General features: G+C 46.6%; 1 protein-coding gene across 2 annotated transcripts in view; it reads left to right on the top strand.

Annotated features, from left to right (window-relative positions):
• The window catches only part of PTPRN (protein tyrosine phosphatase receptor type N), a 79481-nt gene extending 65514 nt beyond the window's left edge, over positions 1-13967 (top strand). For both annotated transcript variants that reach the window (XM_069732788.1, XM_069732789.1), the window contains 10 exons: positions 1373-1582; positions 1678-1825; positions 3568-3641; positions 5323-5400; positions 5514-5633; positions 6576-6742; positions 7185-7238; positions 11643-11707; positions 11922-11995; positions 12191-13967. In XM_069732788.1, coding sequence (XP_069588889.1) covers positions 1373-1582; positions 1678-1825; positions 3568-3641; positions 5323-5400; positions 5514-5633; positions 6576-6742; positions 7185-7238; positions 11643-11707; positions 11922-11995; positions 12191-12262 — 1062 coding nt within the window. In that variant the 3' untranslated portion in view covers positions 12263-13967. The remainder of the gene's footprint in view (positions 1-1372; positions 1583-1677; positions 1826-3567; positions 3642-5322; positions 5401-5513; positions 5634-6575; positions 6743-7184; positions 7239-11642; positions 11708-11921; positions 11996-12190) is intronic.
• Positions 13968-16602: the final 2635 nt, after the last annotated feature.

A 16602-nucleotide genomic window follows, 5' to 3' on the forward strand; every position in this document is an offset into this window, starting at 1 on the left:
AGTCATCACTAGAGAGAGCTCACAGCGCACAGATTTATACAGTCATCAGTAGAGGGAGCTCACTACAAACAGATTATACAGCCACCACTAGGGGGAGCTCACTACACACAGATGATACAGCCACCACTAGAGGAAGCTCACTACATACAGATTATACAGCCACCACTAGGAGGAGCTCACTACATACAGATTGTACAGTCACCACTAGAGGAATCTCACTACATACAGATTGTACAGTCACCACTAGAGGGAGCTCACTACATACAGATTATACAGCCACCACTAGGGGGAGCTCACTACATACAGATTGTACAGTCACCACTAGAGGAAGCTCACTACATACAGATTATACAGCCACCACTAGGGGGAGCTCACTACATACAGATTGTACAGTCACCACTAGAGGAAGCTCACTACATAGATTATACAGCCACCACTAGGAGGAGCTCACTACATACAGATTGTACAGTCACCACTAGAGGAATCTCACTACATACAGATTGTACAGTCACCACTAGAGGGAGCTCACTACATACAGATTATACAGCCACCACTAGGGGGAGCTCACTACATACAGATTGTACAGTCACCACTAGAGGAAGCTCACTACATACAGATTATACAGCCACCACTAGGGGGAGCTCACTACATACAGATTATACAGCCACCACTAGGAGGAGCTCACTACATACAGATTGTACAGTCACCACTGGAGGAATCTCACTACATACAGATTGTACAGTCACCACTAGAGGGAGCTCACTACATACAGATTATACAGCCACCACTAGGGGGAGCTCACTACATACAGATTGTACAGTCACCACTAGAGGAATCTCACTACATACAGATTGTACAGTCACCACTAGAGGAATCTCACTACATACAGATTATACAGCCACCACTAGGGGGAGCTCACTACATACAGATTGTACAGTCACCACTAGAGGAATCTCACTACATACAGATTGTACAGTCACCACTAGAGGGAGCTCACTACATACAGATTATACAGCCACCACTAGGGGAAGCTCACTACATACAGATTGTACAGTCACCACTAGAGGAAGCTCACTACATACAGATTGTACAGTCACCACTAGAGGGAGCTCACTACATACAAATTATACAGCCACCACAAGGGGGAGCTCACTACATACAGATTTATACAGCCACCACTAGAGGGAGCTCACTACATACAGATTATACAGCCACCACTAGGGGGAGCTCGCTACACACAGATTATGCAGCCACGACAAGGGGGAGCTCACTACCTGGGAAGTTTCACAGCTCTTATTCAATCTGATGAAGTATTTTCTCTCCATATAGTCACATAGGTTGAGATTATTTTCATCTTCATGTCTTTCCGCAGGATCTTTGCAGGCAGCACATGGCTGGAAAATCTCTTTTCAGTCGCACAGAGGCAACCGGAGCAGCGGCAGAAAACTCTCGCGTCAGCAGCGTGTCGTCCCAATTTAGTGATGTCCCACAGCCAAGCCCCAGTTCCCACAGCAGTACTCCATCCTGGTGTGAGGAACCCGTGCAGTCCAACATGGACATTTCCACCGGTCACATGATCCTGGTGAGTGCAATGTGTAAGGAGGGCCCACCACCTCCTCCAAATCTCCATATCTTATCTTTTGTGACTTCTGTACTTCACGTTTTGTGCTTGCTCAGGCATACATGGAAGATCATCTGAGAAATAGAGACCGTCTGGCCAAGGAGTGGCAGGCCCTGTGCGCTTACCAGGCTGAGCCAAACGCTTGCTCCACTGCTAAGAATGACACCAACCTGAAGAAGAACAGGAACCCAGATTTTCTACCCTGTAAGCGCTGTCATTATATTCACCCACTAAGCCATCTGCACTCCAGCTAGGGTCAGCCTTAAAGGGATTATTGACTTGTTATTTATCTATTTTTTTTTTTAATGTTGCCACTTTCAGCCGAGGCCAATTTTTTAGAATGTGTTTTAATGTAGTGGACAATCCCTTTAAAGGGAACCTGCCACCCCCAAAATCGAAGTTGAGCTAAGCCCACCGGCATCAGGGGCTTATCTACAGCATTCTGCAATGCATTCTGTACTGCTGTAGATAAGCCCTCGATGTAACCTGAAAGATGAGAAAAAGAGGTTAGATTATAATCACCCAGGGGCGGTCCCGCTGCAGTCCGGTCCGATGGGCGTCGCAATGCGGTTTGGGGCCTCCCATCTTCATTCCATGACGTCCTTTCTGGTCTTCACGCTGTGGCTCCGGCGCAGGCGTACATTATCTCCCTGTTGAGGGCAGAGCAAAGTACTGCAGTGCGCAGGCGCCGGGAAAGGTCAGAGAGGCCCAGCACCTGCGCACTGCAGTACTTTGCTCTGCCCTCAACAGGGAGATAAAGTACGCCTGCACTGGAGCAGGAAAACAAGAAGAGGATGTCATCGTAAGAAGGTGGGAGGCCCCGGACCGCGACACCAATCGGACCAGAAGCGGACCGCGGCGGGACCGCCCCTGGGTGAGTATAATCTAACCTCTTTTTCTCATCTTTCAGGATACGTCGGGGGCTTATCTACAGCATTACAGAATGCATTACAGAATGCTGTAGATAAGCCCCTGATGCCGGTGGGCTCATCTTCCATTTTGGGGGTGACAGGTTCCCTTTAAGAGTGCCCAGTTGCACAGAGTAATGTGTCATTACTTAAGAGGACCTGGGAGCCAGGAGCTTACACCTCAGGTCCTGTACTTGGGACACACATTATGTGGCTTCATTTCCTAGTTTTATGATTAGAGGCTGTGTTATTATTCATGATTATTAAGGCAAATGTCACATTATGTAAGAATTACAACAATTTCCAACTTTAGATAAATTCCCTGCAAAATACTGAAAATAGTAACCCGGAATAAAAGCATCATCCTGTGCTAAAATAATCACTGTACTGTGCCATATAGCATTGTATAGTCCATTCATAATACTGACACATAGTGCCATAGTGACAAATAACTGTACCATATAGAGACTAAACAAATTTCAGAATACAGTGGTTTCATAATACTGTCATATGGGGCAAATAACTGCTCTGCACAAAGTCTTCCACAAATACCATACAGTGCCCTCCTAGTAGTGTTATACAATCCACTGTGTTTTCATAATAGTGCCATTTTTAATGCCAAATTACTATTAGCATATATACCGCAAAATAGTATTAGACCCATACACTGCCAAAATTCTCGATTCAAGCATCGGATATGTACCAGTAGCATTGTCGATATAATAGGGCTATGATTTATAACCCTGCCATATAGTTCCCAAAATAACAGTACCGTAGAGAGCGTCTATATAACTGCCATTCAGTGCCACAATAGCAGCGCTATATAATGCCCAAATAAACCCGTGTTAGACCCAAGTTTACTAAACGATCACAGATTAGATGTGGGAAGCAGGCTAAACATGGCGGTGCCATTCTCTCCCGCTATAATCTGGGCACGATCACATACGGCAGCTCTATATTCAGACGATTGTGGTTATTCTATCGTTCTGTGCATTCGTTCTTCGTGTTCTCTATGTGACCTCTGTATCTCTCCTGCAGACGACCACGCACGTATAAAGCTGAGGAGCGATAACAACACGTCCCGCAGCGATTACATCAACGCCAGCCCCATCGTACGTAATAGTCACTGATTGTTCCGTAAGTTAGAGATACGTCGCGTGGTGTTATCCAACTGCAGATACGGCAGCCCCCCGACGGCTGCCAGGACGTCATGTTCCCCAGATGGTGCTCACTATTGTACATATGTAGATAGGCAGGTAGATGGATCGATAATGGAGCTAATGAGATGGATAAATATACAGATGAAGAGATAAATGGATTGTGGGGATTCACACTCTTTGGCAGCAGTTAAGGTACCGTCACACTCAGCGACGCTGCAGCGATATAGACAACGAGCCGATCGCTGCAGCGTCGCTGTTTAGGTCGCTGTAGAGACGTCAAACACGGCAGCTCCAGAACGATGCAGGAGCGATCCAGTGACGTAACGGCGACTCACTTCTCGTTCTCGCTGGTCGTTAGCTCCATGTAAAACGTTGCTGGCGTCGTTGCTTTTGATGTCAAACATGACGATACACGCCGACCTGACGCCGAAATAAAGTTCTGGACTTCTAGCTCCGACCAGCGATGGCACAACGGGATCCAGATCGCTGCTGTGTGTCAAACACAACGAGATCGCTATCCAGGACGCTGCAACGTCACGGATCGCTGTCGTTCTCTTTGCAAAGTTGCTGAGTGTGACGGTACCTTTAGCGAACACACGAGCAATAGATTCTTGTCCAACAATGTGTTGCTTAATGATCTTATAAACTTCGGAGGACTCAAAAACAGAATCTTCACGGCATAAAAGTATATTAAAATAAAAAAACAATCCATACAGCATATACGGCTCACCCGCTCAGATAACCATCCAGTTCTCTGGCTATGTCACGCACTGACACCGGAGACAGTTCAGCTGCCTTAACTGGGATTGACCATTCCCACCCAAGCTCTTCTGGTCGTTCCTAAAACCCGGACCAAAAATCCGGTCCCAATAGAAAACCTCTCGGCAACCTTCTATTGCTGGAGCCTTCACCTCCAGGACTTACATTACCAAGGCTAGCCAACTCGGTGACTTAGGCTACTTTCACACTAGCGTCGTACGCCTCCCGTCACAATGTGTCGTTTTGAAGAAAAAACGCATCCTGCAAAGTTGCCCGCAGGATGCGTTTTTTCTCCATAGACTTTCATTAGTGACGCATTGTGAAGGATTGCCACACGTTGCATCTGTCGGGCGACGGATGCGACGTGTTTTTTGCAGTCCGTCGGGACAAAAAAACGTTGCTTGCAACTTTTTTTGTCTGTCGGGTCTGCTTTTTCCGACCGCGCATGCGCGTCCGGAACTCCGCCCCCTCCTCCCAGGACCTTACAATGGGGCAGCAGATGCGTTGTAAAACTGCATCCGCTGCCCCCGTTGTTATTTTACTTCACAGCATGTGTCGGTACGTCGGCCCGACGCACCGAACCGCACCGCACCGTACCGACGCTAGTGTGAAAGTAGCCATAATACGTCCAATTCAGGAGTTTACCTCCTGCTTTCCTACGGGATATAAAGAGAAAGGAAAAGATATATAGATAAAGACATATTGTGGGACAACGGGATAGTTGTCTGGGAGGCCTTGCACCCTTTGTTGGCATGTTTGTTGCTGTTCTGATATTTTTTTTTATTCTAGATAGATGGGGGGAAAAAAAGAAGGCCTGAGATGGATGAGATGATTAGACATTGATTTCTGCCATAACACTCTGAATCTCCATTAGATTGAGCACGACCCCCGTATGCCCGCTTACATCGCCACCCAGGGACCCCTCTCTCACACCATTGCTGATTTCTGGCAGGTGAGTTCTCACGATGATGGGACAATTATTATAGAACGTCCCTGGGTTATAATATATCCCTGCCCCAATAGCGGATGTGTAATATCAGCCGGACTCACCGGTTCTGTCTGCAGATGGTTTGGGAAAACGGCTGCACGGTGATAGTGATGCTGAGCCCCCTGGTGGAGGACGGAGTTAAGCAGTGTGATCGCTACTGGCCTGATGAGGGATCCTCTCTCTACCACATCTATGAGGTTAGTGAAGACGCAAGTGGATTCCAGTTTCCACATTCATCAGCTGCTGCAGAACATCTTTGTTAAAAAAAAAAAAACCTGCTTTTTTATTTTTTAACTAAAATTGTGTACTGAGCAATTTCATAATATATATTTGTAAGCATCTGGGCTCCATTTTTCTGATACATAGCAACAAATCCCCCGCATAGACATAGAGGGTATAAGATTGCTGCCTGATGCTACCACTGTATGTAACTGAGGAGCTCAATGCATGCAGATCAATGTATAGTCAGTGTGCAGTGAGCTCCCCCTAGTGGTGACTGCCATGATGAAACAGTATGCAGTGAACTCTTTTATTATAAAAATACAAAACTTACAATCAATAAATAGCAAAAATCAAAACAGCATGCAGTGAGCTCCCCCTAGTGGTGACTGCCATGATGAAACAGCATGCATTGAGCTCCCCCTAATGGTGACTGCAATGATGACAGTATGCAGTGAGCTCGAAACCCGTACAGTTTATACAGGCACTCTCCCTCCGGTATATCCGGTTTTTGTATGTCTTATAGCCTATTTCTATTTTAAATGAATACTATTAAAGTTAAGTGATTTTATCTCTTGGAGCTGGATTCCCTTTTTTCCCCACATATGCAGTGAGCTCCCCCTAGTGGTGACTGCCATGATGAAACAGCATGCAGTGAGCTTCCCCTAGTGGTGACTGAAGAAAGCGATAATCATTTAATGCCCCCGCAGAGGATTTGGGACTTTGTGTTGGGACTTTATGTTATTAAACAAAAGCTCCAACCACTGTAAAGGTATATTAAGAAATTAATCAGTCAGGGATTCTGCTGTTAACAATGAAGAATTCTAAAAGTTTGAGATTCCTTTTAAGGCATAATTCTTATTAGAAATCGGTGTGGATTTCCCTGACCCAGGTCTTGCATGTTCTCTTTCCTCCCGCAGGTTAATCTTGTGTCTGAACATATCTGGTGTGAAGATTTCCTGGTTCGCAGCTTTTACCTGAAGAACGTCCAAACCCAGGAGACTCGAACTCTTACACAGTTCCACTTCCTGAGCTGGCCAGCAGAGGGCATCCCCAGCAGCACTCGCCCCTTGCTGGACTTCCGCAGGTGAAGCTCCCAATCTCAACAAGGGGTTCACTTATTTATCTCCTACAGGCTAATAGATGATGAACTTTCATTTGTTGTCCGGCCACGTGTTTGTTTCTTCGCAGAATCACAGTTCTGCATTTCTTGCTTTCAGCCTACACCCCCGGGTCTCAGCTCATGGCTGCCCTTGTCATTTTTGTGATTTGCAGCTTGTAATTTTGGTCTCAGTTGCATAGTCACAAAAGTGATCATGAGCAGATGAGACGTGCCTCCGCCAGCAGGGGGCGCAGTCTGTCCTCTTATACCACTGCTGGGTGTAGGCAGTCAGTGACACAGTACAGGGACGTCGGCCTCCCGGGGATTCCCTGCATGGCTCTACACAGTGGAGGGGAGAGGGTCCGTAGGTGACAGTAATATGGTGGTACTGGTTATACTGGTGTGATCGTGTTCCCTTGTGTTACAGGAAGGTGAACAAGTCTTTCCGAGGACGATCCTGCCCCATTATTGTGCACTGCAGGTAACCGTATAGTCTCCCAAAGACATACACAACTGTGCTATACTACACCTGATGCACACGCTCCGCTATACTACACACAGTACATCTACTGCAAGTGCACAGCTCTGCTATACTACACACAGTACATCTACTGCAAGTGCACAGCTCTGCTATACTACACACAGTACATCTACTGCAAGTGCACAGCTCTGCTATACTACACACAGTACATCTACTGCAAGTGCACAGCTCTGCTATACTACACACAGTACATCTACTGCAAGTGCACAGCTCCGCTATACTACACAGTACATATACTGCAAGTGCACAGCTCCGCTATACTACACACAGTACATCTACTGCAAGTGCACAGCTCCACTATACTACACACAGAGAATATACTGCAAGTGCACAGCTCCGCTATACTACACACAGTACATCTACTGCAAGTGCACAGCTCTGCTTTACTACACACAGTGCATATACTGCAAGTGCACAGCTCCGCTATACTACACAGAGTGCATATACTGCAAGTGCACAGCTCCGCTATACTACACAGAGTGCATATACTGCAAGTGCACAGCTCCACTATACTACACACAGTACATATACTGCAAGTGCACAGCTCCGCTTTACTACACACAGTGCATATACTGCAAGTGCACAGCTCCGCTATACTACACACAGTACATATACTGCAAGTGCACAGCTCCGCTATACTACACAGAGTGCATATACTGCAAGTGCACAGCTCCGCTATACTACACACAGTACATATACTGCAAGTGCACAGCTCCGCTTTACTACACACAGTGCATATACTGCAAGTGCACAGCTCCGCTATACTACACACAGTGCATATACTGCAAGTGCACAGCTCCGCTATACTACACAGAGTGCATATACTGCAAGTGCACAGCTCCGCTATACTACACGCAGAGCATATACTGCAAGTGCACAGCTCCGCTATACTACACACAGTACATATACTGCAAGTGCACAGCTCCGCTGTACTACACACAGAGAATATACTGCAAGTGCACAGCTCCGCTATACTGCACACAGAGCATATACTGCAAGAGCACAGCTCCGCTATACTACACACAGTGCATATACTGCAAGTGCACAGCTCCACTATACTACAATTGCACAGCTCTGCAATACTACACATAGTACATATACTGCAAGTGCACAGCTCCGCTATACTACACACAGTACATCTACTACAAGTGCACAGCTCCGCTATACTACACTCTATATATGCTGCAGGTGCTCTGCTATACTACACATAGTACATATACACCTGTTGCACACGCTCCGCTATACTACACACAATACATATACTGCAAGTGCACAGCTCCGCTATACTACACCCGATGCACACGCTCCGCTATACTACACACAGTACATATACTTATAAAACCTACAAGAGAAAAAATGAGCAAAAACCCTGCTGGAAATAAGTAAAAAGCAAAAAGTGTATCTAAATAACAGTTTTTAGTAATACTGTTTTTGATTAAAAATAGCATAAAAGCCATCCCACCACATCACGGTATCTCTGATCAGGACAGTCCTACACTGTCCAATATTAAAATCTTATAATGTGTAAATGTTGACCTTGGTGTGAATAAGGACAGACAAAAGGACTGTTCCCAACCAGTAGAACACCAGCCTGGGGAAGCCTTATATACAATCTCTAGCTCAGAAAAGGGTGGCCACACCCCAGCTTGCAAATATACTGTAAGTGCACAGCTCTGCTTTACTACATACAGTACATGTACTGCATGTGCACAGCTCCGCTATACTACACTCTATATATGCTGCAGGTGCACAGCTCCGCTATACTACACCTGGTGCACACACTGCAGGTGCACGGCTCCATTATACTACACTATATGCTGCAGGTACACGGCTCCATTATACTACACTCTGTATATGCTGCAGGTGCACGGCTCCGCTATACTATACCTGGTGCACACACTGCAGGTGCACGGCTCCGCTATACTATACCTGGTGCACACACTGCAGATGCACGGCTCCATTATACTACAATATATGCTGCAGGTACACGGCTCCGCTATACTATACCTGGTGCACACACTGCAGGTACACGGCTCCGCTATACTATACCTGGTGCACACACTGCAGGTGCACGGCTCCATTATACTACACTATATGCTGCAGGTACACGGCTCCATTATACTACACTCTGTATATGCTGCAGGTGCATGGCTCCGCTATACTATACCTGGTGCACACACTGCAGGTACACGGCTCCGCTATACTATACCTGGTGCACACACTGCAGGTGCACGGCTCCATTATACTACACTATATGCTGCAGGTACACGGCTCCATTATACTACACTCTGTATATGCTGCAGGTGCATGGCTCCGCTATACTATACCTGGTGCACACACTGCAGGTACACGGCTCCGCTATACTATACCTGGTGCACACACTGCAGGTGCACGGCTCCATTATACTACACTATATGCTGCAGGTACACGGCTCCATTATACTACACTCTGTATATGCTGCAGGTACACGGCTCCACTATACTACACCTGGTGCTCACACTGCAGGTGCACGGCTCCATTATACTACACTATATGCTGCAGGTACATGGCTCCATTATACTACACTCTGTATATGCTGCAGGTGCACGGCTCCGCTATACTATACCTGGTGCACACACTGCAGGTGCACGGCTCCGCTATACTATACCTGGTGCACACACTGCAGGTGCACGGCTCCATTATACTACACTATATGCTGCAGGTACACGGCTCCATTATACTACACTCTGTATATGCTGCAGGTACACGGCTCCACTATACTACACCTGGTGCTCACACTGCAGGTGCACGGCTCCGCTATACTATACCTGGTGCACACACTGCAGGTGCACGGCTCCATTATACTACACTATATGCTGCAGGTACATGGCTCCATTATACTGCACTCTGTATATGCTGCAGGTGCACGGCTCCGCTATACTATACCTGATGCACACACTGCAGGTACACGGCTCCATTATACTACACTCTGTATATGCTGCAGGTGCACGGCTCCGCTATACTACACCTGATGCACCCACTACAGGTACATGGCTCCATCATACTACACTCTATGCTGCAGGTACACAGCTCCATTATACTACACTCTGTATATGCTGCAGGTGCACAGCTCCGCTATACTATACCTGGTGCACACACTGCAGGTACACGGCTCCATTATACTACACTCTATACATGTTGCAGGTGCACGGCTCCACTATACTGCACCTGGTCTACACATTACAGGTACACGGCTCCATTATACTACACTATATGCTGCAGGTACACGGCTCCATTATACTACACTCTGTATATGCTGCAGGTGCACAGCTCCGCTATACTACACCTGGTGCTCACACTACAGGTACACGGCTCCATTATACTACACTATATGCTGCAGGTACACGGCTCCATTATACTACACTCTGTATATGCTGCAGGTGCACAGCTCCGCTATACTACATCTGGTGCTCACACTACAGGTACATGGCTCCATTATACTACACTCTGTATATGCTGCAGGTGCACTGCTCCGCTATACTACACCTGGTGCACACACTGCAGGTACACGGCTCCATTATACTACACTATATGCTGCAGGTGCACGGCTCCACTATACTACACCTGGTCTACACACTACAGGTACATGGCTCCATTATACTACACTATATGCTGCAGGAACACGGCACCGCTATACTACACCTGGTGCACACACTGCAGGTACACGGCTCCATTATACTACAATCTGTATATGCTGCAGGTACACGGCACAGCTATACTACACCTGGTGCACACACTGCAGGTACACGGCTCCATTATACTACACTATATGCTGCAGGTACACGGCACCGCTATACTACACCTGGTGCACACACTGCAGGTACACGGCTCCATTATACTACACTATATGCTGCAGGTACACGGCACCGCTATACTACACCTGGTGCACAGACTACAGGTATACGGCTCCATTATACTACAATCTGTATATGCTGCATGTGCACAGCTCCATTATACTACACTCTGTATATGCTGCAGGTACACGGCACCGCTATACTACACCTGGTGCACACACTACAGGTACATGGCTCCATTATACTACACTCTGTATTTGCTGCATGTGCATAGCTCCATTATACTACACTATATGCTGCAGGTACACAGCACCGCTATACTACACCTGGTGCACAGACTACAGGTATACGGCTCCATTATACTACACTATATGCTGCAGGTACACAGCTCCATTATACTACACTATATGTTGCAGGTGCACGGCTCCGCTATACTACACCTGGTGCACACACTACAGTGCAATCTATCTGTGATACACCGATATAGATAATATATGTATTTTTCTTCTAGTGACGGAGCTGGGAGGACAGGAACCTACATCCTGGTAGATATGGTTCTGAATCGCATGGCTAAAGGTGAGAGAATATAATCACAATTTCCATTAGAAATCACCAGTATCCCCATTAATATTCAGTGTAGCTAGCACCCTGGCTCCAATTTATGTTGTACGTTTTCCCTACAGCGCCCCTAAAGGTAAAACATAGAATTGCAGTATATCTATAATAAACCACAGTCCTACAGGACCCGAGATGCTGCAGAGCTTGATATAACCATGTCTCCATCTTGCAGGAGTTAAGGAGATCGATATCGCTGCATCACTAGAACATGTCCGGGACCAGAGGCCAGGGATGGTGCGAACCAAGGTATACACTTACTATTAGGGGTTAAATGACTGATACTTCTGCACTAATCAGCTGTGCTCTCTGCTTAGTCACCCCCAATGTAAAGATCTATGGGGGCACCCTGCACATTTGGCAGGACATGCCTCTTCCCAGCAGGAATCATTTGATGCTTTTGCTGGTGATCCCCGATGTAAATGCTTTTATCTCCCATTCCAGGATCAGTTTGAATTTGCCCTGACGGCGGTGGCCGAGGAAGTCAACGCGATTCTGAAGGCTCTGCCGCAGTGAGAAGGTGGTGAATGAGGTCCCCTATCCCGTCTCGTGACCTGGACCTGCATTTTGGAATTGGCAGTTTGATCCATCTTCAAAATACCCATTTGGTGTTCTCTCTGCTCATCGTGCCAGGGGGCCAAGGCTGCCCTTCCATGCCCATACTGCCTATCTGCCTTTCCAAGCTTTCATCCCAGTACTGCCAGATTTCTTGCCCATAAATTTGCTACCTCGTCCCCCATGCTTCACTCCTAAGCTGCTAGTACCTCATTATTATGTAGTCATGTCTGTTCTTAGTCTCCTAAGCTCCCACGGGTGAAATCCTCGAATAACCCTTATATCATATCTGTAATGCAACGTTCCAGAGCACGGCATAGCCACCTTTCTGTTTACTGTGATCTTATTATGAACATATAATTCTGTACATACGCCATGGAGTTTTGGGGAAGCAGGGTGGAAACATGTGGATGAGTGTTGTGTCGGGAAATTCAGGTCACCACAGTCACACATTATGGTCCCGGCCTATGTATTCTGTTGGGGTAGGTAAGATAGGTGGTAGAGGTGCCCATTATCACTACCTACTTCCGGCATCTACTAGAAATAAAATATTGGCATCTAAATAGCTGTCATAATAAATCTTTGTACCTAGCACCGGGTGAAAATATGGCCGATGAATCGTCCAATACTTGTGCAGGGTCCAGATTTCTCAGCATAAAGCTGAATCATTGCATAATGAAAGCTTTCGAATGAACATTCTGTTTATATGCCGCTCTACCTGCTTGCTGTCAGTGAATGGAAATATTCTATAGATCCAGAGGTCGATCTCCAGGACAGACCCAATACTTCTCACATTTGTATCCAGTGTAGATAACCTCTGGGAGCTAAAAACACGAGCAGCCAAACCTCTCCTTCATGCTGATAGTTTGCTACAGTGTATCAGTGCAGGTAAAATGGTAGAACCCAACTCATCAATTCAGGACCCCAATGAAAAGCAATGACTCTTCCCCCGTACAGCCGTGCCCTTCCTGCAATGTCAGCACCGCTGTTCACGGCGGGTGAGGTGACATTATTGTGTCACATGGCCGCAGATCATCAATATTCTATCGGGGCTAACGTCTGGGAATAGTAATGTCAACATTGCAGGAACAGCAGCGCTGCAGGAGCCGAGGATCCAGGTGAGGTTTTATTGAATTGCGGTCCTGAATTAATTAACCCCTTTATTTCTCCTCACAACTGAAGGTTTGTTACAATAGTATCTGGTTTTCTGGATTAAACATTTTACCTGCCCTGATACGTTGTAACAATCAGGACTGGAGAGAGATTTCTGCTGTTATTGTTTCAGGCCTATTCTCCAGTAATAAGGAACGTTTCTACTCAGTAACAGCAAGCAGTGATATTGAATTAATACACAAAGGAATTGAAGGCAGGAGCCCCTGTTGTGTATGGAGGGGCACATAGCAGTGACCAGCGAATCCTCCCAGTTCTGTCCCGTCCGATCTTCTGTGTATCTGAATATGCTGCATTCTCCGCTGGGGACTGGCATGGGGGTGGCACGTTAGAGACGAGGTAGCCCTTTCTCTGCCCAGCCTTACAATCTGTTTTCTATGTCATATCGCATCGTACGTCACCACAGAAAAGAAAAATCATTTCTAGAGAAATATAATAGACTTTAATTTTGTATATTGATGTGAATAAAGTAATTGTGTTTCGTTTGTGCAAATGCAAAAGCTGTCGCCTGTGTTCATTTTCACCTGGTCCGAAAAATGGGTTAGATTGTAGGAATCGATGGGCACCAACCAAGCATGAAGCTTGTTATACAAGAGAACTTCCTGAACTACGGAATGAGAGCACCAGAGTGTCACCTGTAATTACCACTAGGGGGAGCTCACAGCAGACATACACAGACAAACACAGCCACCACTAGAGGCAGCTCACTACATACAGGTGTCTACAGCCACCACTAGGGGGAGGGCACGACTTACAGATTAATACAGCCACCACTAGAGGGCGCTCACGACATACAGGTGTCTACAGCCACCACTAAGGGGAGGGCACGACTTACAGATTAATACAGCCACCACTAGAGGGCGCTCACAACATACAGGTGTCTACAGCCACCACTAAGGGGAGGGCACGACTTACAGATTAATACAGCCACCACTAGAGGGCGCTCACTACATACAGGTGTCTACAGCCACCACTAGGGGGAGGGCACGACTTACAGATTAATACAGCCACCACTAGAGGGCGCTCACGACATACAGGTGTCTACAGCCACCACTAAGGGGAGGGCACGACTTACAGATTAATACAGCCACCCCTAGAGGCAGCTCACTACATACAGGTGTCTACAGCCACCACTAGGGGGAGGGCACGACTTACAGATTAATACAGCCACCACTAGAGGGCGCTCACAACATACATATATTACACAGCCACCACTAGAGGGAGCTCACGACATACAGGTGTCTACAGCCACCACTAAGGGGAGGGCACGACTTACAGATTAATACAGCCACCACTAGAGGGCGCTCACGACATACAGGTGTCTACAGCCACCACTAAGGGGAGGGCAAGACTTACAGATTAATACAGCCACCACTAGAGGGAGCTCACAACATACATATATTACACAGCCACCACTAGAGGGAGCTCACGACATACAGGTGTCTACAGCCACCACTAGAGGGAGGGCACGACTTACAGATTAATACAGCCACCACTAGAGGCAGCTCACAACATACAGGTGTCTACAGCCACCACTAAGGGGAGGGCACGACTTACAGATTAATACAGCCACCACTAGAGGGCGCTCACTACATACAGGTGTCTACAGCCACCACTAAGGGGAGGGCACGACTTACAGATTAATACAGCCACCACTAGAGGAAGCTCACTACATACATATATTACACAGCCACCACTAGAGGGAGCTCACTACATACAGGTGTCTACAGCCACCACTAAGGGGAAGGCACGACTTACAGATTACAGCCACCACTAGAGGGCGCGCACGACATACAGGTGTCTACAGCCACCACTAAGGGGAAGGCACGACTTACAGATTAATACAGCCACCACTAGAGGGAGCTCACGACATACAGATTTACACAGTCACCACTAGAAGGAGCTCACTACATACAGATTTACACAACCACCACCAAGGGAGCTCAATGCACACAGATTTATACAGCCACCATTCGGAGGAGCTCACTGACGACATACATATTTATACAACCACTACTAGGGAAAGCTGACTACATACACATTTATACAATCACTGCTTGTGGGAGCTCACTGCATACAGATTTATACAACCACCACTATGAGGAGCTCACTACATGCAGATGACTCGGACTTTGCTTTGGACTGGGGGTGTAATGTTGGACTTGGACGGTTGCTTTTGCTGGGGTTTTGATTTTTGCTATTTATTGATTGTAAGTTTTGTATTTTTATAGAGTTTTTAAAGAGTTCACTACATGCAGATTTATACAGCAACCACTAGAGGGAGCTAATTACACACAGATTTATACAGCCACCAATAGGGAGAGCTGAATACATATGGATTTATACTGCTGCCATTGAGTTTATTACTAGCTGTATAAATCCATATGCAGTGAGCTCCCCTTAGTGGTGGCTTGGGGTAGCTCACTGTAAAATCCAAAAACAGGGCTCTTCAGTACAGATATTTTATTACATTAAATGGGTAGTCCCAACTCATGGCTTATGGGATGAATGTAATATCACTTTATTTTCCTGCATGGGTCTGGTGGTTCCATCCATGGCATGTAGACAGTCGCCTCTATATAGAAAAAAAACCCAGAAGGGGGACACAGCAGAGCACTGGACAAGCTGCTGTCCACCTTCATTCTCAATATGAATCTCCTTCCAGGAAGAATCAAAACAGTGTACATTAAAAGCTTTGCATACCAATTGATGTATACAGCCACTTTCATCAAGAAACAGCGCCACTCCTGACCACAGGCTATGTGTGGTATTGCAGCTCTTCCTAATTCACTTTAATGGAGAGCTGCAATACCTAACACAACCAGCAGACACGAGTTGTGCAGCCATGTCTTTCTATTTCGATACATCCCCTTTAACAGTTGGAGGAGGAACTCTCAGTGGGGACTAAGGCCCTTTCTTATTTTCGATGGTTTGTGATTTCTGCAGAACTTCATGGAACTTCATCAAACCTCCCTCCAGAGGGCAGTACTGAACAGCTCTCCATGTATGTAGCGGATCTGAAGATCCCATTAACCCCTGGGGCATCGTGGGTAATCCCAGGCTTCCACAGTGTGAAAGAACAAAAGCTTAGGATTCCCATAGCCACCAAGGATCAGATCCAGCTGCTGTTT

This window comes from Ranitomeya imitator, chromosome 7 (assembly GCF_032444005.1).
Source record: "Ranitomeya imitator isolate aRanImi1 chromosome 7, aRanImi1.pri, whole genome shotgun sequence".
Taxonomy (NCBI): Eukaryota; Metazoa; Chordata; class Amphibia; order Anura; family Dendrobatidae; genus Ranitomeya; species Ranitomeya imitator.